The sequence below is a fragment of the Scyliorhinus canicula genome, chromosome 15 (genome assembly GCF_902713615.1).
Source record: "Scyliorhinus canicula chromosome 15, sScyCan1.1, whole genome shotgun sequence".
Classification (NCBI taxonomy): Eukaryota; Metazoa; Chordata; class Chondrichthyes; order Carcharhiniformes; family Scyliorhinidae; genus Scyliorhinus; species Scyliorhinus canicula.
Window position 1 is genome coordinate 4,493,278 of NC_052160.1, and position 24,726 is coordinate 4,518,003.

At 44.5% G+C, this 24,726-nt stretch overlaps 1 protein-coding gene across 3 annotated transcripts in view; it reads left to right on the top strand.

Annotated features, from left to right (window-relative positions):
- Positions 1–24,726, top strand: part of myh11b (myosin, heavy chain 11b, smooth muscle) — a 165,522-nt gene that overhangs the window by 124,982 nt on the left and 15,814 nt on the right. For all 3 annotated transcript variants that reach the window (XM_038819567.1, XM_038819570.1, XM_038819568.1), the window contains 15 exons: positions 778–915; positions 2,332–2,455; positions 3,884–4,055; positions 7,052–7,264; positions 7,592–7,736; positions 9,094–9,300; positions 10,683–10,787; positions 11,604–11,756; positions 12,877–13,125; positions 15,166–15,378; positions 16,475–16,687; positions 17,535–17,696; positions 18,661–18,789; positions 20,097–20,185; positions 20,614–20,737. In XM_038819567.1, the coding sequence (XP_038675495.1) occupies positions 778–915; positions 2,332–2,455; positions 3,884–4,055; positions 7,052–7,264; positions 7,592–7,736; positions 9,094–9,300; positions 10,683–10,787; positions 11,604–11,756; positions 12,877–13,125; positions 15,166–15,378; positions 16,475–16,687; positions 17,535–17,696; positions 18,661–18,789; positions 20,097–20,185; positions 20,614–20,737 (2,436 nt within the window). The remainder of the gene's footprint in view (positions 1–777; positions 916–2,331; positions 2,456–3,883; positions 4,056–7,051; positions 7,265–7,591; positions 7,737–9,093; positions 9,301–10,682; positions 10,788–11,603; positions 11,757–12,876; positions 13,126–15,165; positions 15,379–16,474; positions 16,688–17,534; positions 17,697–18,660; positions 18,790–20,096; positions 20,186–20,613; positions 20,738–24,726) is intronic.

Here is a 24,726-nt window from a genome sequence, read left to right on the forward strand (position 1 = left end):
TAATTGTACAGAGACCTGGGTGTCCTGTCAATAAATCACTGAAGGCGAACATGCAGGTGGAGCAAACTATTAGGAAGGCTGATGTTAGCTTTTATTGCAAGAGCATTTGAGTATAGGAGTAGTGAGGACTTGCTTCAATCGTGTAGATCCCAGGTTAGACACCACCTGGCGTATTAAGTGCAGTTTTGGTCATCTTGCCGTAGAAAGGATATTCTTGCCATAGAGGACGAGCAATGAAAGTTCACCAGACTTGTTCTTGGGATTGCCCTGGGAAGAGAGATTGGGCAGACTGGGCCTGTATTCTCTGGAGTTTTGAAGAATGAGAGGTGATCTCAATGAAACCTACAAAATACTTAAAGCAATAAACAGAGGTGGATGCAGATGAGAGTCTAGAACCAAGGGGCACAACTTCAAAATAAGGGGGATGCCACTTAGGACCGAGACAAGGAGATTTCTCTTTCAGAGGATTGTGAATCTTTGGCATTCTCTTCCCCAGGGGCTCTGGATGCTCGGTCATTGATTCTGTTTAAAACAGGGATTGACATAAAGGGATATGGGGGAGTGTGGGAAAAGGCATTGTAGTAGCTGATCAGCCATGACCGTATTGAATGGCAGATCAGGCTCGATGGGCTGAATGGCCTCCTACTGTTCCAACTGAGAATGGCCCAGTCCATAGATTAGAAATGTCTGTTTGTTGATGTTTGAGAACAAATTGAAGTAATAATCATGAGAGCCTAGTTTGTGTATATCTCCCCACAAGTATGTTTTCTTTGACAGGATCTGGAGGAACAGTTGGATGAGGAGGAAGCTGCACGACAGAAACTGCAGCTGGACAAAGTGACCATCGAGGCCAAACTTAAGAAGATGGATGACGATATCATAATCCTAGAAGACCAAAATATCAAATTTGCAAAGGTTAGTGTCTCGGCGTGGTTTACAGAGTTCCTGCAGCACCTCCCTAACATTTGCTCAAGCAAAAAGAGAGCCTTTTTATCCTAAATTGTTCACTATAGGGGCAGCACGGTGGCGGCACAGTGGTTAGCCCTGCTGCCTCACGGCGCTGAGGTCCCAGGTTCGATCCCAATCTGGGCCACTGTCCGTGTGGAGTTTGCACATTCTCCCTGGGTTTGCGTGGGTTTCGCCCCCACAACCCAAAGACGTGCAGGGTAGGTGGATTGGCCACGCTAAATTGCCCCTAATTGAGAAAAGAAAATTGGGTACTCTCAATTTATAGAAAAAAAATAGTTCACTATAAATCTGATGGAATTGGGCGCACTGCTTGTTTTACATACTGCCTGACTTCGCTCTCCATTGAAGTCAACAAACAGCAATATTGGGCAGGGTGCAAAACCAACATTGCCCTGCACCCTGTGGGTTTCCCTCCTGATAGTTAGGTTATAAATCCCAATTAGCTGGATCGGACTGTGCATTGGATGAGCTGTTTGTTGCATGCAGCAAGGTCAGGGATATATGATGGGGCCCAATACTGTTTCTATTCTCTCGCACAGTCTTGATTTATTTTGCGTTCTCTCAGTTGTATAAGTGGACTCTCTAAAGGCCGCACATGGAGTACTGCGTGCAGTTCTGGTCACCACATTATAGGAAGGATGTGGAAGCTTTGGAAAGGGTTCAGAGGAGATTTACTAGGATGTTGCCTGGTATGGAGGGAAGGTCTTACGAGGAAAGGCTCAGGGAATTGAGGTTGTTTTCGTTAGAGAGGAGAAGGCTGAGAGGTGACTTAATAGAGACATATAAGATAGTCAGAGGGTTAAATAGGGTGGACAGTGAGAGTCTCTTTCCTCGGATGGCGATGACCAACACGAGGGGACATAGCTTTAAATTGAGGGGTGGTAGATATAGGACAGATGTCAGAGGCAGTTTCTTTACTCAGAGAGTAGTAGGGGTGTGGAACGCCCTGCCTGCAACAGTAGTAGACTCGCCAACTTTAAGGGCATTTAAGTGGTCACTGGATAGACATATGGATGAAAATGGAATAGTGTAGGTCAGATAGGCTTCAGATGGTTTCACAGGTCGGCGCAACATCGAGGGCCGAAGGGCCCGTACTGCGCTGTAGTGTTCTATGTTCTATGTTCTATGTTCTAAAGGTTAAGAGGAGTGGGCTGGAGAATGTGGGGTTTAACTAAGGGGTTCACGTGTAGGAAAAGCTTGAGCACAGAAATGATGGGCCAATTGTACTGGGACATTCTAACATTTGCTTCTAAAGATGTATCATTGTGGCTTGAGGAAATCTTCATTACTCGTGGTGAGCATGTCGCAATATTCTCGTGTAGCAATGGATTCAGCACAATCTCAATTCTATACCCACAATAGGAGAAGAAGATTCTAGAGGAGAGAATAGCTGACTTTACCACCAATCTTGCCGAAGAGGAAGAAAAGGCAAAGAACCTGACAAAGCTGAAGAATAAACATGAGTCTATGATTTCAGATCTAGAAGGTAAATGAAGTTAATTTACTTACCATAACTGGAAATGTCCACTGCAGTAAAATGCTGCTGGCTATACGTCCAGGAGTTGGCCATTCTGCCCCTCGAGTCTGTGGCACCATTTATTATGACTAAAATTGGGCCTCAGACAATTTGAGAGTAATCTTGATATTGCCATTCATCAGACCACACTGAGTGGGTTTTACTCACTCACTTAACAACTTGACCATATCCAGAGAATCACACATTGACAAAATAATACAGTGCAGAAAAGGCCCTTCGGCCCATCGAGGCTGCACCGACGCATGAAAAACACGTGACCTGCCCCTAATCCCATTGCCAGCACTTGGCCCATAGCCTTGAATGTTAAGACGTGCCAATTGCTCATCCAGATACTTTTTAAAGGATGTGAGGCAACCCGCCTCTACCCCCCTCCCAGGCAGGGCATTCCAGACTGTCGCCACCCTCTGGGTAAAAATGTTTTTTCTCAAATCCCCCCCTAAACCTTGTGTCCCTTCGTAACCGACCCTTCAACTCAGGGGACCAGCTGCTCCCTATCCACCCTGACAATGCCCCTCATAACCTTGTACCACATCGATCAGGTCACCCCCTCAGTCTTCTCTGCTCTAGCAAAAACAACCCAAGCCTATCCAACCTCTCTTTGTAACTTAAACGTTACATCCCAAGGAACATCCTTCCTATAATGTGGCGATCAGAATTGCACACGCTACTCCAGATGTGGCCTCACCAAAGTTCTATACACTCCAACATGGCCTCTCTGCTTTTGTAATCTATGCCTTGATTAATAAAGGCAAGTTTCCCATATACCTTTTCACCACCCTATTAACCTGCCCTTCTGCCTTCAGAGGTCTCTGGACAAACACGCCAAGGTCCCTTTGTTCCTCGGAACCTCCCAGACTCATGCTGTTCATTGGCAGGAACAATTTGACAAAGAAGTATTCAAAGTGTATCACCTCACACTTTTCAGGGTTAAGTTCCATCTGCCACTTATCTGCCCATTTGACCATCCCGTCCACATCTTCCTGTAACCCAAGAGACACAATCTCACTGTTAACCACCCGGCCAAGCCACCAAGTGGTTGATTTAATGTGGTTCTATTGACATTAGCTTATATTGGATTTACAAAACTCAATTTGTTTACATTCTTATGGAATGAAAGATTTATATTTTCCAGTTTATTCCTTATATTTATTCAGTCTCATTGCAGAGGGGTAAATTCAAACGTAAAATGAGTTCTTGTTTATGAGCACATGACATTCAGATGTTTTCTAATCCTCTCCATGGGTTGATGTCCTTCTACATTGAAAACCTCTGGAGGCGTGCGTAGCAATTTAATACTAAAGCATTGCCTGTAGCGTGTTTTTTGAATAAAAGTTGTAAATACTCGTGAGATTACAATGAGGTCCCTGCGTCTTTCAGTACGGCTCAAGAAGGAAGAAAAGACCAGACAGGAGCTGGAGAAATTAAAGAGGAAATTGGAGGGAGAGGGTACGGATCTCCATGACCAGCTGGCAGAACTTCAGCAACAGATCGCTGAGCTTAAGATGCAGCTTGCTAAGAAAGAGGAAGAGTTGCAGGCTGCTATGAGCAGGTAGCTTAAGAAGGAGCCAGTCCAACCATTTGCGCTGGTCTAATTGTTTCATAAGAATTTTAGGTCTTTGGCACAAATCAACATACTCCAAACAATAGCCCAGTCTATTGCCATTGCAGTAAGAAGTCTTACCACACCAGGTTAAAGTCCAACAGGTTTGTTTCAAACACTAGCTTAACAAACCTGTTGGACTTTAACCTGGTGTTGTAAGACTTCTTACTGTGCCCACCCCAGTCCAACGCGCGGAATCTCCACATTATTGCCATTATATCCACAATGGTGAAGCCATAGCATTTCTCGCACAGCTGAAAGTATATCCTACCCAAGGAGCAGTAGTCACCAATAACTCTTGACCCAAAATTTTACTCTATTTATTATGGCACAGTATAAAGTGAGTCATTTTGACTTGAAATTTAATGACTCCTTTAACAAGGCTACGCTCGACTCAGAGTTAAATTTATGAACATTTCAAAAAGCTAATCTCTATTGTGTGGTTGAAGGACCCTTGTAAACATAACAATAATAATAATAATCGCTTATTGTCACACGTCGGCTTCAAATGAAGTTACTGTGAAAAGCCCCTAGTCGCCACATTCCGGCACCTGTTCGGGGAGGCCGGTATGGGAATTGGACCTGTGCTGCTGGCATTGTTCTGCATTGCAAACCAGCTGTTTAGCCCACTGTGCTTGAAACTAACTCTTTCAATCAATGGTCAGCTAGCCTTCAGGGTGATTTTTTTTTTAAAATTGTAAAGGTGAATAAAATGAGAAATGCCAGTACAATTTGAGGCCATTTGGCCCACTGTTTCTCCCCTGACTCCGCATTGGTGTTATGTACACTAATCCCAATTCTCTGACCCTCCCAAACTTCCTTTAATATTTCCGTCCTCACATGTTTATCTAATTCCTTCTGAAAAGTCATGGTTAACCTGATGTTAGAATTATTTGACACTGTGATAATACTTTACATGAGAAATGGTTTCTTGTGCCCCAAGTTTATGACACTTGGGACTAATAAATTAAAATAATCTTTTATTTATGCTCCCAAATTCTCAAAGATTTCCATTACCTCTTCCCTACACCCTCTGTGCTGAACAGAATTAACAGTTTTGATTTTCTGAATCCTTTGTCACATTTGTAGCCTATTATCCTTGCCACAACAAATCTGCATTGGGTTTTCCCACGCCCGAGGCTCTGTTACTTAAAAGTGTGCCCAAAGGGGGCAGCACGGCGACCCAGTGGTTAGCATTGCTGCCTCACGGCGCCGAGGTCCCAGGTTCGATCCCGGCTCTGGGTCACTGTCCGTGTGGAGTTTGCACACTCTCCCCGTGTTTGCGTGGGTTCGGCTCCCACAACCCAAAGATGTGCAGGGTAGGTGATTTGGCCACGCTAAATTGCCCCTTAATTGGAAAAAATAATGAATTGGGTACTCTAAATTGCTTTTTTTTTAAATTGTGCCCAAAGCACCATGGAATGATTGTGGAGAGACGAACATGCTTAATGTTCCGAGTCCATATCACCCTTCTCCAGAACAGCTCTGAAGAAGTCGTGTGGACTCGAAACGTCCACTCTCTCCACAGACGCTGCCCAACCTGCAGAGTTCAGCCAGCATTTTCCGCTTTTATTTCAGATTTCCATCGTCTGCAGTATTCTGCTGTTATTCCCGACAGAATAATTAATCTGTGGCCAAACGTCTTCGACCGATTCATGCTGCCCTCCTTGTTTTAGAGTTCAGTCTTTATGTGGCTAAAATTTTGAATCCTATTTGCCTTCCTCCACCTTGAAACTCAAATGGGGAACACTGCTGGCTAAATCACCATCAGTCTGCAATAATTAATTAACTTAAATCACCCACTTTCTATTGTTAGCCATGGCCCACTTTATCCTCACTATCATGGGTCTCAACCGAACATTGCCCACAAGTAATTGAAGTGGCACTTTATCTTGAAAATCTAAACTTCACGTGCACACAGCACTTTTGTTGTTTGTAGACCATAATTGTGGACCTCACTGCCATATTTGTAGAACCTTGCCCTGTTGCTGAGGATCTATCGAGTGTTAGTTCTGCACTAGATTGTGTGAGAAAACTTCAGTGAACTCAGTCTACAGCCTGACCGCATTAAACTTCACTCCTTCATTCATGGCACCAGCAGTGGAAATAACTGCAAATATTTATTTAAAGTGTCACGAAGCACATTGATGTTATCTCCAAGAGTATCCACACTTGGAATACCGGTTCGTGGGGGTGTATAGTTTTATTTTGTTTTGGTGGGAGGAGACAAGTGAAACCCCAGTGAGAATAAACAGCCCAGTTGCCGTCTAACAATTGTTTAAGACTATTTGTTAAAGTAAAGAAAAGACAGATGCACACAAACTTGATGATTCTACTTCAACTTCCTTTGACTAAACATTTACATATGTATATCTCGGGGATCTTCCCAATCGTCTACAATCTGTTTCACCTCCATAAACTATTCACACTTGATTATCTAAACTGTCATTCTAAACTCGTTACCAGGAGAGGCACGGAGCGATTGACGTCCCTTTGAATACTGTCTACTGTTGTCTCCAGGCGAGGTTCATGACAACAGGGCTTTTTCACCTTCTCTTTCAAAGATATCGTAAGTGTGGGTTTGCGGTTAACAGCCCACAGACCAGTATTGGAAGAGCCCCCAGAGTTTGCTCCCTTTATACAGTCCCACTCAGTAATGTTGACTGCATCAACGAGTGGATTCCAGGGAAGTATGGATGATTATCGTCCTCCCAATTCTGAGCAATACAACGCCGAATCTTGTTATTTAGACCAGTTGGTGCCACTAAATGCAACTTTTAAATTCATCTCGTTGTTGAGAAAATATATAAACATCAATTTCAGATGAACACATTCTATTCTTTCCTTCACAGCATTTTTCCAAAATTAACAAACATGCGCGCATACAACAATTCAATATTCTGTTTGACGTGGGTTAATTGAAATGTATTCAAATTGAAATGTAGGCTTGATGAAGAAATTGCACTAAAAAATAATGCCCTGAAGAAAATCCGTGAGCTGGAAGCCTTCATATCTGACCTTCAAGAAGACCTAGACTCCGAGAAGTCAGCTCGGAACAAGGCTGAGAAACAAAAGAGGGATCTAGGTGAAGAACTGGAAGCCCTGAAGACTGAGCTTGAAGATACATTGGACAGCACAGCCACACAGCAAGAGTTGAGGTACTTAAGTGTTTTTTTAAAACAGATGTAGTGTAACAAATATCAAACTAATCGAATAGTCTGATTTCAGCTAATGGGAGAGCCCTCGACACAATAACCTGTTTAGGCCTTTAAACCCATAAACAATATTTACAAGCATCGAAGGAAAGATGCTATGAATTTTATGGAAGAATATTCCTGTAATAAAACACACTGTGGTATAATTTAAGACTGTACATTTATCACATTTGTTTATATCATAAAATAGATACAATCTTATGAGAAATGTCAATGTAATTTAGTTGGAAAAAATCGGACCATAGATGACCTCTCATTTCTTATGGACAGAGCCAAGAGAGAACATGAGGTTTCCGAGATGAAACACGCCCTGGAGGAAGAATCAAGGACACACGAGGCTCAAATTCATGAAATGCGACAGAAATATGGTCAAGCCATAGAAGAAGTAACAGAACAACTGGAGCAAGCAAAACGGGTACATGAGAAATGAATAAACCAGATCCACACAGTAGTTATCCGGAAAAGTGGTGACGTTGTGGTAATGTCACTGAACTAGTAATCCAGAGGCCCAGACTAATGTTCCGAAGACATCGGTTCAAATCCCACCACATCAGCTAGTGGAATTTTAATTCGATGAATTGATTAATTTTTTTTTAAATATTGAATTGAAAGCTAGCCCCAGTAATGGAGACTATGTAATTATAATTGATTGTTGTAAAGACCGACCTGCTTCACTAATGTCCTTCAGGAAAGGAAATCTGCCATCCTTACCTGGTCTGTGCCTACATGTGACTGCTGATCAGTGATGAGCAACCTTGGCCAGTGAGTGGCTGCATGGGCCACAAGATTAAAATTGGGTTTGTTCACTAACCATGACCCATGAATAAGATTAAATACATTTAATACACGGGGAATATTTCATAATGCGTTGTAGAAAATGCTTAATCATTCCTATATTAGCACAACTATCAACTTCAAATGGTAAAAACAAAATAAATATTTACACTTTGGACACCGAGCGCTCACAGTCAATGTTGTGAACAATTAGCACACATCTCACTTCACTCTCCCTTGTTTTACGTGCGAATCACTTCAGTCATCCCGGTAGGAAAAAAAGCTATGTCGGTGAAAATTAGCCGACTGTGGCATCCCTGCGTGAGGGCTACGCTCAACAAAATATCTCGTGGGCCACACTCAGAACCCATACCTTGTCACTGAGTGACAGTTTTCCCATCATACTCTCGACCCACAGCAATGTAGTCGACTCTTAACTGCTCTCAAGGGCAATTAGGGATGGGCAACAAATGATGGCCTTGCCAACAATGCCCACATCCCACGAGCGAAAATATAACTTCGGGAAAGGTTACTGTAATAATCCTCAGGAGGCAGGAGTCCCGTCACCACACCAATATTTATTGCCAATAACTAGATACAAGCGCAGCTACAAACAGTGCTGCTAGCAGTCCAGTCAACTTAAGACTGGCTCACAAAGCCTACACAGGTGCTTATATGGGCCCCCTCAATGAGCTATCATTGAGGGAGCTCATACTCCAATTGGCCAACCAATAAAGCCAATTGGAGGTCATTACAGTTACCCTAACAGTTAGCATCTTAAAAGTCTCCTTGCCAGAAAGATGCTCCTAGTGTCACATGTGCCCAAACGAAGCCTCATGTGATCAAAGTTTTCACTTGTATTTTGTGTTTTTTATCAGGTAATTAATTAATATTTATTAAATACTCCCAAAAAGAAACCAAGGTAAGAACTGTCTTAACTTTCAAGAATGCTTATTGAATAAACTTTTCCTCAACCAAATATTCTCCACACTCTGCAGGTTAGAGCTAACCTCGAGAAGAACAAAAACAGTCTGGAGAAGGAGAACAGCGAGCTCTCAAATGAGGTGCGGGTGCTGTCCACCGCTAAAGCAGAAGTAGAACACAAGAAGAAAAAGTTGGAGAACCAGTTGCAGGAGTTCCAGGTTAAGATGGCTGATGGGGAACGTGCCCGGACTGAACTGAACGAGAGAGTGCACAAGTTGCAGGTCAGTGCGAACTTTCTTACACGGGTTGGAGGTTCATGTGCACTTATTAAATTATTTGTGATAGTGAATGAAATATTTTAATATTCATTCCACGGATTTTGACGCCTATCAAATCGCCTGATCTAGAATTCTGATGGTGAATTCACGGATGTTAAACTGGTTTCCAGAAGAATTCTTCAACCTCGAAGCGCGTATGTAGAACAATGAAAGTTGTATTTTTTTTAATCAATAGGATTCAGAAAGGTACAGTTCAGTTTGCCAAACACAAAGGCAAGGAGCTCCATCTGAAGTGCACCTGTGGGGTGTATATTTGACAGGAGGACACATAAAATAGGCCACCCTCACCACTTTCCCACCCCAGTCTGAGTCACCCCATAATACGTGGGGGGAGGGGGGCAGGTGCTGCAATTGAGGTTTACCCACCACATTTAAATAGTAAGAAGTCTTACAACACCAGGTTAAGGTGCAACAGGTTTATTTGGAATCACTAGCAAGCTAATCAGGTGAGTGATGAGGAAAGGAAGGGGGAAATACCATCTTTGGGGGGGGCTGCCCTTTGCAGATCAGGGATGGGGCCCCAAAAATAGAAACCCCCCTCCCCCCCCCCCCCCCCCTTCTTCCTACCCACCTGTTACTGTAAACCAGCCACCACACTCTGCCACCCTATCGTTCACCTGCCCAAACCTTCCCCGGCCAAGTTGCTGGACGCTGTTTCCAGGGTCCATTGCACCATCTTCTCCTTCCTGGTTGCAGTCCCGGCAGCAGCCACCACCGCACTCTTGGTGCTGCTGGGACTGATGAAGCTTCTGGCCTGGTCGATTGGCAAACAGCTCCCGAGAGCAGGGCTTCCACCTGATTGAAGGATGGACGTCCCACACTGCCCTCGCTCCCCCGTCTGCAGACCATTATGGCTGCCGGGACAGGCTGGCATGGAATGGGTCGGCTCCACACCAACCTTGCCTCCACCGTAACAACCCTCCCAAAGTTCATTCAATCCTGCATTGTTTCAACTGCTGACTGCAGTTTGTGGCAGCAGTTAGAGGTTTGCAATCAACTTTGAAGCTCCTGAAGCAGAAAATAAATAAAAGTAGTCCTGCTCCTCCTGCTCTTGGTCACGATCCATTGACCTGAAAACAGGACACGTTTTGGCCTTCGGGGCCTTCCCCCTGTGGGGCCTTCCTACTGTGGCTGGCCTGTCAATGCCACCTGTCTAGTTTCACACACGCTGAACGGATGCCAGAGTGAGGAATTTGCCAGCCACCAATTCTAACACAACAATGAATAAATACCTTTATGAAGAGGAGAGACGACAATTGGAACAAAAGTTTTACAAAATAAGCAGCGTCACTAATGATATACTTTGGACATTATTCCCCCTATAGAGTGAGCTGGACAATGTTACCGCCATATTGAATGAAGCGGAGGGCAAGTCAATTAAACTTGCGAAGGATGTGTCGAGCCTTGGTTCTCAGCTCCAGGACACGCAGGTGGGTTTGCTTTTTAACAATGTGCGGTACACGAGAAGATTCCAGAGAATATGGAGAGTAGAGAGTAAAGAAATGTAAATCAATTATATTTTTTCATCATCTCTTTAAAATTGTAACAAGCCAAGTTGCTGAGCAAGTGATTATAAAAACTTTTCTTCTTTCAGTCAACATAAATATTTTAAAAATAGACATAAAGGGCGCGGCTTAGCCACCCGATTGCGCCCGGCGCGAACCCAGGTGCAACGGATGAATCGTGCGCGAGCCAAAAATCGGGCACCGTGGGTGAGTTCTGGCAGGGGCACTGCCAGGGTGCCAGGTTGGCAGTACCAAGGTACTCGGGTGTCAGGTTGCCCGTGCCAGGGATTGGGCCCGGGCGGGTGGCTTGCCCTTGAGAGGTGGTACGAAGGGGGTCTCCAGGACCCTTCTGGTTGAGTGCAGTGGGGGTGGGGGGAGGGGGGTCTGGAGGGCGTGGTGGGGATGCTGATGGGGTCAAAAGATCATGGCGGCATTTTAAAATGGCGGCCTGATCTGCGAATACTCTTCCTCGACTGTCGAGCTGAGCTGGTCTGCACAGTAAATGATGTAAGTGCGGTCTGGGCGGGGCTTTGCTCACTGAGGCCAAATCAAATGGCCGTTAAATAGCCTTGTTCCCGGAGAAACACCCCACTGAACGCACCCAAAACGGGACTCTGTTTCTGTCCTGTTAAATCGCGCCCAATAACTTTGTGAAAAGCAAATCATTTATTTTGTTGACCTTGTATTTATGCTTATATTGATGATTTCATATAAAACATATATGGTTCTGTTTTTCTGTAGGAACTGCTTCAGGAAGAGACACGTCAGAAGCTGAACTTGTCCACTCGTCTGCGTCAGTTAGACGATGATAAGAACAGCCTTCAGGAGCAGTTGGATGAAGAGGGAGAAGCGAAGAGGAACCTGGAACGGCAACTCTCCACTTTGACGATGCAGGTGAACGGAGCTCCTTCAATTCCAAATGGACCTGCCCAGATCACCTTTTAACTCGGAAAACTCTGTACATTATCTGAAATTTAAATCTAACAAAAAATTTCTTAGCCTCTTTTGAGGTTTCTAGCCTCAAATAATTCCGTCATTGGATATATTAAGCTGCTTTGCTGCTTTGATTAAAATTGTAGAAATTTCAATCGCAAAATATTGCAATGGCACTTAGTGTACATCCCAAATGGGAGATATTGGTATTTGAGATAAACTTGTACATACGCACAATTCTCGTACTGTGCAGATATATATATATATATATTTTTTATAAATTTAGATTACCCAATTATTTTTTCCAATTAAGGGGCAATTTAGCCTGGCCAATCCACCTACTCTGCACATTTTTGGGTTGTGGGGGCGAAACCCACGCAGACACGGGGAGAATGTGCAAACTCCACACGGACAGTGACCCAGAGCCGGGAGCGAACCTGGGACCTCAGCGCCGTGAGGCGGATGTGCTAACCACTAGGCCACCGTGCTGCCCCTTACTGTGCAGATATTAAAATTCCCTCCACAAAAGGCATCTTGCTCATGCGGCTCCTCTTTGTGGGATCTTGCTGTGCATCAGTTGACTACCGCATTTATTCACATGATGACTGGACTTGGGGGAATAGTCCATTGGTTCTGAAGCTCTTCGGAACTTGCCTAGCACCTAATAAAGTGTTTTATGAATCCAAACTTTTTTTTAAATAAATGTTTTTTTAATTGGGTTTTTGAACAAAGTATATTTACCGTTATGTACACAGAATAAGAAATAATATATAGAAGAGAAGGGCACAAACAAACATAACATTAAAAAAGTAATAATAAAAAAGAAAAGAAAATAACTGGTGGGGTATTGTGACCAGTTCAACAGCAGCAACTCTGTACAACTGGCAAAATTATTTGCAGCACATAAGTAGGGAACTGTTTGTGGAGAGGGGGGAGGTGGGGTGGAGACTGGGGAGGTACATATACATTTGGGTGCCAGAGAAACCATTACAGAGGGCAATACACAAATGGGTCTGGTGTTGGTGTTGTCTTACGAATCCAAACTTGTACTTTCGTTACTAAAGCATTGATTTCCTCGCAGCTGACCGATGCCAAGAAAAAGTTAAACGATGATGCTTCTGCACTGGAGGGTCTTGAAGAAGGAAAGAAGAGGCTGCAGAGGGAAATTGAAGCAATTACCCAGAACTTTGAGGAAAAGGCGGCTGCTTATGATAAGCTGGAGAAGACAAAGAACAGACTGCAACAGGAGCTTGATGACCTCCTCGTGGACCTCGACAATCAGCGACAACTTGTTTCCAATTTAGAGAAGAAACAAAAGAAATTTGACCAGGTAGAGTATTCCCCCGGAGCAGACCAGTTGTATCCGATGATTCCAAGAAAGGGAAAATTATCTTTTAGATAGACATTTTTAGATAAAAATTTGATGGACATTTCCAATATAACAAAGAACAAAGAAAATTACAGCACAGGAATAGGCCCTTCGGCCCTCCCAGCCTGTGCCGATTCAGATCCTTTATCGAAACCTGTTGCCTATTTTCCAAGGATCTACTTCCCTCTGTTCCCGCCCGTTCATATATCTGTCCAGATGCATCTTAAATGATGCCATCGTGCCCACCTGTACCACCTCCGCTGGCAAAGCATTCCAGGCACCCACCACCCTCTGCGTAAAAAACTTTCCACGCACATCTCCCTTAAACTTTCCCCCTCTCACCTTGAAATCGTGACCCCTTGTAATTGACACCCCCACTCTTGGAAAAAGCTTGTTGCTATCCACCCTGTCCATACCTCTCATAATTTTGTAGACCTCAATCAGGTCCCCCCTCAACCTCCGTCTTTCCAACGAAAACAATCCTAATCTACTCAACCTTTGTTCATAGCTAGCACCCTCCATACCAGGCAACATCCTGGTGAACCTCCTCTGCACCCTCTCTAAAGCATCCACATCCTTCTGGTAATGCGGCGACCAGAACTGCACACAGTATTCAAAATGTGGCCTAACCAAAGTCCTATACAACTGTAACATGACCTGCCGACTCTTGTACTCAATACCCCGTCCGATGAAGGCAAGCTTGCTGCATGCCTTCTTGACCACTCTATCGACCTGCGTTGCCACCTTCAGGGTACAATGGACCTGAACTCCCAGATCTCTCTGTACATCAATTTTCCCCAGGACTCTTCCATTGACCATATAGTCCGCTCTTGAATTAGATCTTCCAAAATGCATCACCTCGCATTTGCCTGGATTGAACTCTATCTGCTATTTCTCTGCCCAACTCTCCAATCTATCTATATTTTGCTGTATTCTCTGACAGTCCTCCTCGCTATCTGCAACTCCACCAATCTTAGTATCATCTGCAAACCTGCTCATCAGATCACCTATATCTTCCTCCAGGTCATTTATGTATATCACAAACAACAGTGGTCCGAGCACGGATCCCTGTGGAACACCACTAGTCACCCTTCTCCATTTTGAGACACTCCCTTCCACCACTACGCTCTGTCTCCTGTTGCCCAGCCAGTTCTTTATTCATCTAGCTAGTACACCCTGAACCCTATACGGCTTCAATTTTTCCATCAACCTGCCATGGGAAACTTTATCCAACGCCTTACTGAAGTCCATGTATATGAGATCTACAGCCCTTCCCTCATCAACTAACTTTGTCACTTCCTCAAAGAATTCTATTAGGTTTGTAAGACATGACCTTCCCTGCACAAAACCATGCTGCCTATCACTGATAAGTCTGTTTTCTTCCAAATGTGAATAGATCCTATCCCTCAGTATCTTCTGCAACAGTTTGCCTACCACTGACGTCACAGGTCTATAATTCCCTGGATTATCCCTGCTACCCTTCTTAAATAAAGGGACAACATTAGCAATTCTGCAGAAAAGAACAAAAATATCACGGCCTTATTGAATAAAACAGCGCGGTAAGATATTGACATGAGTAAAAATAAAACTTCTTCAGGAAGCGAGTGGTTTGGATCTGGAATGCGCTACCTGGGAGTGTGCTGGATGTCGGGTCAATGGAGATAACCAAGAGGAAATTGAATTATTATCTGAAAAGGAAGAATGTGCCAGGCTACAGGGAGGTGGCAGCGGAGTGGTACCCGTGTTGCTCATCCAGAGAACCAGCATAGCTACAGTGGGCCAAATGGCTGCCTTTTTGATAACAAAGCAGTGAGGTTATGTCAACATTTAGGCCAAGTACATTTTCCTGTTATTCCTATAATTCGCCGCTGATGCTTTTTAAGATTGAATTTTGATTTATAATCCGTTATTCTTCACAGGAAATACTACAAATCCTTAAGATTGATCTGACATAAGTTGAATAATTCTCTGTTAAGGCGTGCTACATCTTCATTCTTTCAGATGCTGGCAGAGGAGAAGAACATCTCAGCTAAATATGCAGATGAGAGGGATAGGGCAGAGGCTGATTGCCGTGAGAAAGAGACAAAGGCCCTGGCGTTGACACGTGCTTTAGACGAGGCTTTGCAAACTAAAGAGGACCTGGAGCGTGTCAACAAACAACTGCGAGTGGAGATGGAAGATATTATGAGCTCTAAGGATGATGTAGGCAAGAATGTAAGTAAATACGCAAAAGTGTGGGGCAGCACGGTGGCGCAGTGGTTAGCACGGTTGCCTCACAGCACCGAGGTCCCAGGTTTGATCCTGGCTCTGGGTCACTGTCCGTGTGGAGTTTGCACATTCTCCCCGTGTTTGCGCCCAAAGATGTGCAGGGTAGGTGGATTGAACACGCTAAATTGCCGCTTAATTGGAAAAAATGAATTGGGTACGCGAAATAAATTTTAAAAACGCAAAAATGCAATGTAGAATCCAACATGGGTTGAAGACGATGGGGAAGAGGGAGATCATCAAAATCGAGGCCCCGTTTAACTAACCGTTTAACTATATTTTTTTGGATGATTGTAACATTGACTTGATGCAGGATGAGGTGTTGATTCCATTGTAGAAGTAAACCAAGGCTTGTGTTTGATTTTTGAGTTAATAATCAAATGGATCTTTGACGTTTGGAGAGGGGGTTTGGACCTGCAAGTAAATCTTCAATCCCGGTTTTGACAGACGATGCTTTTATCTGTCCTAATGGTATTTACCCATTCTCCGAGAGGGCTAGACGGGGAAAGAGCTTCTTCACCGGACACGTACAAATTGGGAGCTCCAGTCTCATTCCAATTTTGACCAATCATGAAGTAGAACATGGCCTACATTGCTCTATGGTAACAGGTAGTAGCAATTATGGCTCATTATCAGGGAAGAGGCGGAGTAAAGACTTGGGACTCCAGCCAAATAAACCTTCAAAGTCACGCACTCACAAACGGACAAGCACACACATGACACACACATGAACACCGCACATGACTAACATACCCACACACAGACACACACTTTCTTCATATCCCACAGTTTGTTAATTTAGTTTATTTCATTAATGAAAAGAAGCATACACTTTCGCCATTCTGATTACATTGAAACAAAGGTTTAAAGGTCCGCGATGTGCGTGAGATTTTTAACATTTGATAAACTGAAAGTACAGTGCTGCTTTTTAGCAAATTATAAAGGCTCGTTAACAGTTTTTTTTTTTTTTTCATCCTCTTTCTCTCTCTCAATTCCTGTTCATTCAAACCCTTCATTACCACCCCGGCTGCCTTTGAACTGGAAGGTGCACGACCTGGAGAAGTCCAAACGTGCTTTGGATCAGCAAGTAGAGGAGATGAAGACCCAGTTGGAAGAGCTGGAGGATGAGCTGCAGGCAACAGAGGATGCCAAGTTAAGATTGGAAGTGAATTTGCAAGCTCTGAAAACACAGTTTGATCGTGAACTCCAGGCCCGCGATGAGCAGAATGAGGAGAAGAGGAGGCAGCTGGTTAAACAGGTACAACGATTGGCCAAGCTAGAATTCACGGGCACAGTACATTAAACCCTCCTGTTTCTATCCAGGTAGTGTCCACTCTGACCTCGAGGTAATATGCCCATTTGTAAGGGCTTTGTTATCTTTAATAGAAAATTAAGTGTTCACTCCATTATTGGCAGATGTCTTCCATACGCAGGATGTAGCGCATCATAAATAAACTGGGGTTAATAGTAGTACTGTTTCAGGGTAGCTGGATTGGCCATGCTAAATTGCCTGTTGATTGGGGAAAAAATAATTGGGTACTCTAAGTTTACATTTTTTAAAATAGTAATTTTATTTCAGCTTTGCAACATTCCCTCCCCGGAACCCAAAGGCTTTCAGTTTCCTGATAGCTGCTCAATGGATTACACCACTTGTCTCTTTAAGACATTGATTGCTGACCACTCGGGGGTCAAGTAACTATTTTGCATTTATTTACAATATATCTCCATACTTCATGTTGCTTTTATAAATCAGGGAAAATATTTTTGCCAGACTTAAATCAATTTTCCGGCTAACGAAATGAAAGGTCACAAAACAGGTGGCAATATCGTCCAGAACAATGAAACAGAAATGGACTGATGGAATTCGGTTACAATGAAGTGTATCAAATAGAGATAGATGTGTTCTTTAAAACAGACCAACGGTCACCTGTTCCACTTCAGATCAGTGATGCAATAGCACTGATCTCATAGTCCATCCAGTATCGTCACTGGACAGCTACGTGTGGATGGCTAATAAAACAATGAAGATCGCACTCTTAGCACAACCAATCTCTTAAGTTGGTAACAATATTGAAGTCACAATATCAAACTTTGTTTCCACGAAGGTCCATGAGCTGGAAAGTGAGCTGGAAGATGAACGCAAACAACGCAGTGTGGCAGCTGCTGCCAAGAAGAAGCTGGAGATTGATCTAAGTGACCTTGAAGGCCAGGTTGAAGTTGCCACCAAGGGCCGGGAAGATGCCATCAAACAACTCAAAAAACTTCAGGTGGGTGACGTGTGATCAACCAGAGTCATTCAGAACTGATTGGTATAATTAAAATCAATGAATAAGCAGCGAAACCATCCCGTTTGGATTGGATTTGTTTATTGTCACATGTACTGAGGTGAAAAGTATTGTTCTGCCTGCACCTCCAACAGATCATTCTGTCCATGAAAAGAAAATACATAATATGGCAAACATAAAACACACACACTGTAAATACATAGACACAGGCATCGGATGAAGATGTGTGAAGAGATTAGATCAGTCCATAAGAGGGTCGTTTAGGAGTCTGGTGACAGTGGGGAAGAAGCTGATTGTGACTCTGTTAGTTCATGTTCTCAGACTTCTGTATCTCCTGCTCGATGGAAGAAGTTGGAAGAGTGAGTAAGCCGGGTAGGAGGGATCTTTGATTATGCTGCCCGCTTTCCCCCGGCAGCGGGAGGTGTAGATGGAGTCAATGGATGGGAGGCAGGTTCGTGTGATGGATTGGGCTGTGTTCATGACTCTCTGAAGTTTCTTGCGGTCCTGGGCTGAGCAGTTGCCATACCAGGCTGTGATGCAGCCAGAAAGGATGCTTTCTGCGCTGCATCTGTAAAAGTTGGTAAGCGAATCATATTGTGTAATAACACAGCGGTTCAGAAACCCCATTTTAATGGTCTTGTTTAGCACAATGGGCTAAACAGCTGGCTTGTAATGCAGAACAAGGCCAGCTGCGTGGATTTAATTGCTGTATCAGCCTCCCCGAACAGGTGCCGGAATGTGGCAACTAGGGGCTTTTCACAGTAACTTCATTGAAGCCTACTTGTGACAATAGCAATTATATAATATAATATATATAGATATTTAAACAAGCAAATGAGGTCAAATATCTGCCTATGTCCATCTATTTTAAAACAATTCTTTGATTTGGGTGATTGGATTAAATCTCTGCAATAACAAAAAAAGGTTCTACTTTGTTCGACAACAGGCTCAGATGAAGGATTATCAACGTGACCTTGATGATGCTCGGAGTGCGAGAGAAGATGTCCTGGCCCAGGCTAAAGAGAATGAGAAGAAGGCCAAGACTCTGGAGGCAGATCTGCTGCAAGTCCAGGAGGTAAACTGGATATAAACAGGCTCACGCTGAGGTTTGGGTCTGTGAGCAATTCTGTTTGTTGAGCCAAGGCATGGAGAAGCTGTTAACTACACTATCAGATTGTGTTTCGTCAGGAACGTGAGGACATATAATTATATCACTGGTGTAGAGCCAGAATGATGGGTGATAGCAAATATCCAGAAACATCACTTCCTTTATCCAAAATAAAAGGTACAAATCCAAATTGTCACAGTATCGAATCAGAAAATAAGGAGACCATTCTGGTCATCACTCCAGTGGTGGTGGTGTACGGGTATTGTCATCTGACTAGTAACCCTGACTCCCAGGGCGAGGACCTACGTTTAAACTCCACCACAGCAGATGGTGAAATTTGAATTCAATAAAAAATTGGGGTGACACAGTGGTTAGCACTGCTGCCTCAAACGCCAGGGTTCAATTCCGACCTCAGGTCACTATCTGCGGAGTCTGCATGTTCTCCCTGTGTCTGTGTGGGCTTCCTCCAGGTGCTCCGGTTTCCTCCCACAGTCCAAAGATGTGCGGGTTAGGTGGGGTTACGGGGATTGGGGGGCGTGGGGGAGCTTGGTGAGGTGCTCTTTCAGAGGGTCGATGCTGACCCGATGGGCTGAATGGCCTCCACTGTAGGGATTCTATTCCATGGTTCTATGCCTATGTTTGTTCTTTGAAACACTTGTTTAATTAGTCCCCAAACCCTGCTCTTTCCTCGCAGCCCTCAGTTTTTCTCACCCTTTACAGATGTATGTAGAACTGGGCAGCACGGTAACACAAATGGATAGCACTGTGGCTTCACAGCGCCAGGGTCCCAGGTTCGATTCCTCGCTGGGTCACTGTCTGCCTGTGTGTGCGTGGGTTTCCTCTGTGTACTCCGGTTTCCTCCCACAGTCCAAAGACGTGCAGGTTAGGTGGATTGGCCATGATAAATTGCCCTTAGTGACCAAAAAGGTTGGATAGGGTTATTGGGTTACGGGGATAGGGTGGAAGTGAGGGCTTAAGTGGGTCGGTGCAGACTCGATGGGCCGAATGGCCTCCTTCTGCACTGTATCGTCTATGTTCTATAGAATTTAATGAGAATCTCTTGAAGCCATGCGTGGCATTTTTAGCTGTTGCTGTTAATGAGGCGTTCCAATGTATTCCTAAAGCGAGGAAGGAAACTTTAGAATGGGGTAAAAGCCTGGCGGCTAAGAGGTACTTTTCGACAGAGCAGCATTTGGGTTCTTGCAGAATGTATCATCTCCAATGAGTAACATATATTTTGTTTAAATGAGTTTTTTCACCTTTTGTTTTCCAAGGATTTGGCAGCCGCAGAACGCGCTCGCCGCCACGCTGAGCAGGAGAAGGACGAGTTAGCGGAAGAATTGGCTGGACATGTGTCGGGGAAGTATGTCACCCAAATAACTTTATTTCCTTGGATTCTCACTAAAGCAAAGTTTCTTCTCAATTCTGCCGCAAGTAACGAACCCTCACATTAAAGTGATCGAATCGTGCTGACAACTTGATCACCGTAACTGTGAGGTGGGAAGCTGAAAATGTGACATTATATTGAGTCAAACCAAACTTCAGACAGAGTTGGAAAAGTTTTTCCATTATCTGTCACGGGCCGGGATCGAACCCGCGTCCTCGGTGCCGTGAGGCAGCAGTGCTAACCAGCGTGCCGCCCTAACACTAAAGAAGGTTACACCTTCAGCATGCCTTCTGAAACCTGCACCGGTGCTATTTGTGATTGTGCGATCAGGCAGAAGCTGATCCAGCTGCATTTTTAAAATTTAACCTATTTTATGCATGTTTGCATTTAACAAAATTCCACAGGTCTGCCCTTTTGGATGAGAAACGCCGCCTGGAGACCAGGATTTCACAAATGGAGGAAGAGCTGGAAGAGGAACAGGGCAACTTGGAAGCATTGAACGACCGTCTGCGGAAGGTTGTGCAGCAGGTAAGATAACAGAGAACCTCAAAACCGCGTCACCGCGTTGAGGTTTACAGCTGATCGCCATAAACCAGCCAATTGGACTAGAGATAACTCGGGCGGTTGAAAAGGTTTCAAGGTGAATTGCCTGTCTGAGATTAAGATGCAAAACACAGGGACGCAGTAAATCGCAAACTGAAAGTCCCATTGAAATCTCTGCTACTTTTTAAATATATTTTATTCGGAAAACAATCAACAAATCGCAATCATCCAAGGACACAACCAAATTGCAAACAGTTTGTTATTTTTCCCCTTTTCTCCCATTACTAAACAACCCCCACCCCCACCCACCCACTGGTGACAAAACGAACCCTCAAATAGAGACAGAAACAGCCTCCATCTTATACTCAATCCCTCCTCTGACCCTCTGAGAGCAAACTTAATTTTTTCAATTGTAACCACTCTGCCATAAACCCCAACCACGCCAACACCTTCATTGGCACCTCCACTCCAATAGGATTCGCAGCTAGGCGATCAGAGTGGCGAAGGCCATTACATCGGTCCCCCTCTCCTCCAGTAGCTCGGAAACGCTGAAGACCACCACCAACAGAAACAATGCCATCCTCACCCCCATAACCTCCGACAGTGTCTCAAAGATCACGGTCCAGAATCCCCCTAGCTTCGGGCAAGACCAAAACATGCGACCATGATTCGCAGGCTCCCTCTCACAGACAAGAACCCACTCAGACAAGCCCGAGTCACATGGGCCCTATGCCCCATCTTAAACTGTATCAGGCTCACCCTGGCACAGGATGATGACAAATTTACCCGGCGCATAATTCCACTCCAGGTAACCCCTCCAGGTTTAAACACCCAGATCCTCCTCCAATTTCCACCTCATCTTCTCTACTGGCAACTTCTCCGTTTCCAACAACCAGCCATAAATATCCACAATTTTCCCTTCCCAGCACATCCTGAGTTACCAATCTATCCAGTGTGGATGCCTTGGCAGCTGAGGGGATGAGGGGAGTGCCTTGAGCACAAAGTCCCACACCTGTAAGTCCTGAATTCACTCCCCCTCAATAACTGGAACATCTCCTGCAACTCATCCAGCCTCACAAACTTCCCTTCCGCAAACTGCTCCCTGACCCGCTCCAGCACCTCCCTATGCCAGCTCCTGTACGTCGCGTCAATCCCTGCTGGTAGAGACCTATGGTTCCTGCATATCGGGGCTGGTACAGACATACACCGCACATCAAAGTTCCTCCTCAACTGGTTCCACACCTTGAGGGACGACATTACCACCGGGTTAATGGTGTACCTAACCAGGAAGAACTGGAGAGGGAAACACACCCCCACACAGGAGGCCTTTTCTATGAGAACCCATTCCGAAATGTGCGGAGGAGGTTTACCAGGATGTTGCCTGATCTGGAGGGTGTTAGCTATGTGGAGAGGCTGAATAGACTCGGACTGTTTTCATTAGAAAGACGGAGGTTGAGGGGTGACCTGATAGAGGTCTACAAGATTATGAGGGGCATAGATAGAGTGGATGGGCAGGCACTCTTTCCCAGGATGGAGGGGTCAGTCACCAGGGGGCATAGGTTTAAGGTCCGTGGGGCAAAGTTTTGAGCAGATGTGCGAGGCATGTTTTTTACGCAGAGGGTGGTGAGTGCCTGGAACACGTGGCCAGGGGAGGCTGTGGAAACAGATACATTAACGGTGTTCAAAAGGCATCTTGACAAACACATGGATAGGATGGGTATAGAGGGATACGGCACAAAGAAGTGCTGAGGGCTTTGGCCAAGGTTGGTATCATGGCCGGTACAGGCTTGGAGGGCCGAAGGGCCTGTTCCTGTGCTGTATTGTTCTTTGTCTTTACATTCAACAAGAAAATGAAACAGAGGGTTAGATAGGGTGGACAGCGAGAGCCTTCTCCCGCGGATGGAGGTGGCTAGCACGAGGGGACATAGCCTTAAATTGAGGGGTAATAGATATAGGACAGAGGTCAGAGGTGGGTTTTTTACGCAAAGAGTGGTGAGGCCGTGGAATGCCCTACCTGCAACAGTAGTGAACTCGCCAACATTGAGGGCATTTAAAAGTTTATTGGATAAGCATATGGATGATAAGGGCATAGTGTAGGTTAGATGGCCTTTAGTTTTTTTCCATGTCGGTGCAACATCGAGGGCCGAAGGGCCTGTACTGCGCTGTATCGTTCTATGTTCTATGTTCTATCTATGATGCAGTTTAAAATCATAGAAACCTAGAAAATAGAAACAGGAGGAGGCCATTCAGCCCTTCGAGCCTGCTCCGCCATTCAATATGATCATGGCTGATCATCCAACTCAGTAACCTGTTCCTGCTTTCTCCCCCATATCCTTTGATCCCTTCAACCCCAAAAGCTATATCCAACTCCTTCTTGAAAACATCATGTTTTGGCCTCAACTACCACCTGTAGTGGTGAATTCCACCGGCTCATCACTTTCTGGGTGAAGAAATCTCTGCACATCTCAGACCCAAATGGTTAACCCTGTGCATATCCTTGGACTGTGACCACCATGTTGCTGACTCCCTGCCCCTGCTATCTAACCTGTCTCGCCCTGTTAGATTTTATAGGTTGTTATGAGATCTCCCCTCATTCTTCTAAATTCCATCAAATATTATCCTAAACAATGCAATCTCTCCTCGTGCGTCAGTTCCATCATGCCACCAAACAATCTGATAAACCTTCGCTACATTCCCTCCAGAGCAAGAACATCCTTCTTCAGATAGGGAGACCATAACTGCTCACAATATTCCAGGTGTGGCCTCACCAAGGCTCCTGTACTCTAAGCTTCTGGCAACGAAAGCTAACATACCATTTGCCGCCTTTACCGCCTGCTGGATCTGTATGTTTACTTTGTGACTGGTGCACAAGGACACCCAGGTCTCGTTGCGCATTCCCCTCTCCCAATCTATAGCCATTCAGATAATAATCTGCCTTCCTGTTTTTTCTACCAAAACATCCACATTATACAGCATTCGCCATGTATTTGCCGACTCACTCAACTTGTCAAATCACACTGAAGGATCTCTGCATCGTCCTCACAGCTCACCCTCCCAACCAGCTTTTTGTCATCTACAAACTGGAGCTATTACATTTTGTTCCCTCATTAATATATTTTGTGAATAGCTGGGGTCCCAGGACCGTTCCTTGCAGTACCCCATTAGTCACTGACTGCCATCTGAAAAAGACCTGGTATTTCCTCCTCTTTGTTTTCTGTTTTCTACCCATCTCAAAACACTGCCCCCAATCCCATGTGCTTTAACTTTACACGCTAATGTCTTATGTGGGACTTTGTCAAAAGCCTTCTGAAAGTCCAAATAATTGATGCCTCCCTTGTCAACTCTACTAGCTACATCCTCAAAGAATTCCAGTAGACTTGTCAAGCATGATTTCCTTTTCGCAAATCCACCTTGACTCTGTCCGATCCTGCCTCTAAGTGCTCTGCTATTAAATCTTTCAACTCTCACATTTTCCCCACTGCCTACGTCAGGCTGACTGGTCTATGATTCCCTGTTTCCTCTCTACCTCCCTTTTTCAATAGTGGGGTTACATTAGCTACCCTTCAATCTGTAGAAACTGTTCCAGAATCCATAGAATCCTGAAAGATGATCACCAATGCATCCATGATTTCTAAAACCACTTCCTTAAGTATTCTGGGATGTAGATTATCAGACCTTGGGCAGTTATTGGCTTTCAATCCCTTCTATTTCCTTAAGGCATTTCCCTACAGATATTGATTTCCTACAGTTCCTCCCTCTCACTAAACCCTGTGTTCCCCAACATTTCTGCTATGCTATTTCTGTCCTACTTTGTGAAGACGGCATATATTTAGTTGCTCGGCCATTTCTTTTTTACAGTCACTTTTTATTATCCCCATAAGCTTATTCTCATATTCTATTTTCCCCTTGATTAATCCCTTTGTTGAATTCTAAACTGTTCCCAATCCTCAGGTCTGCTATTTTTTTCTGGCCAA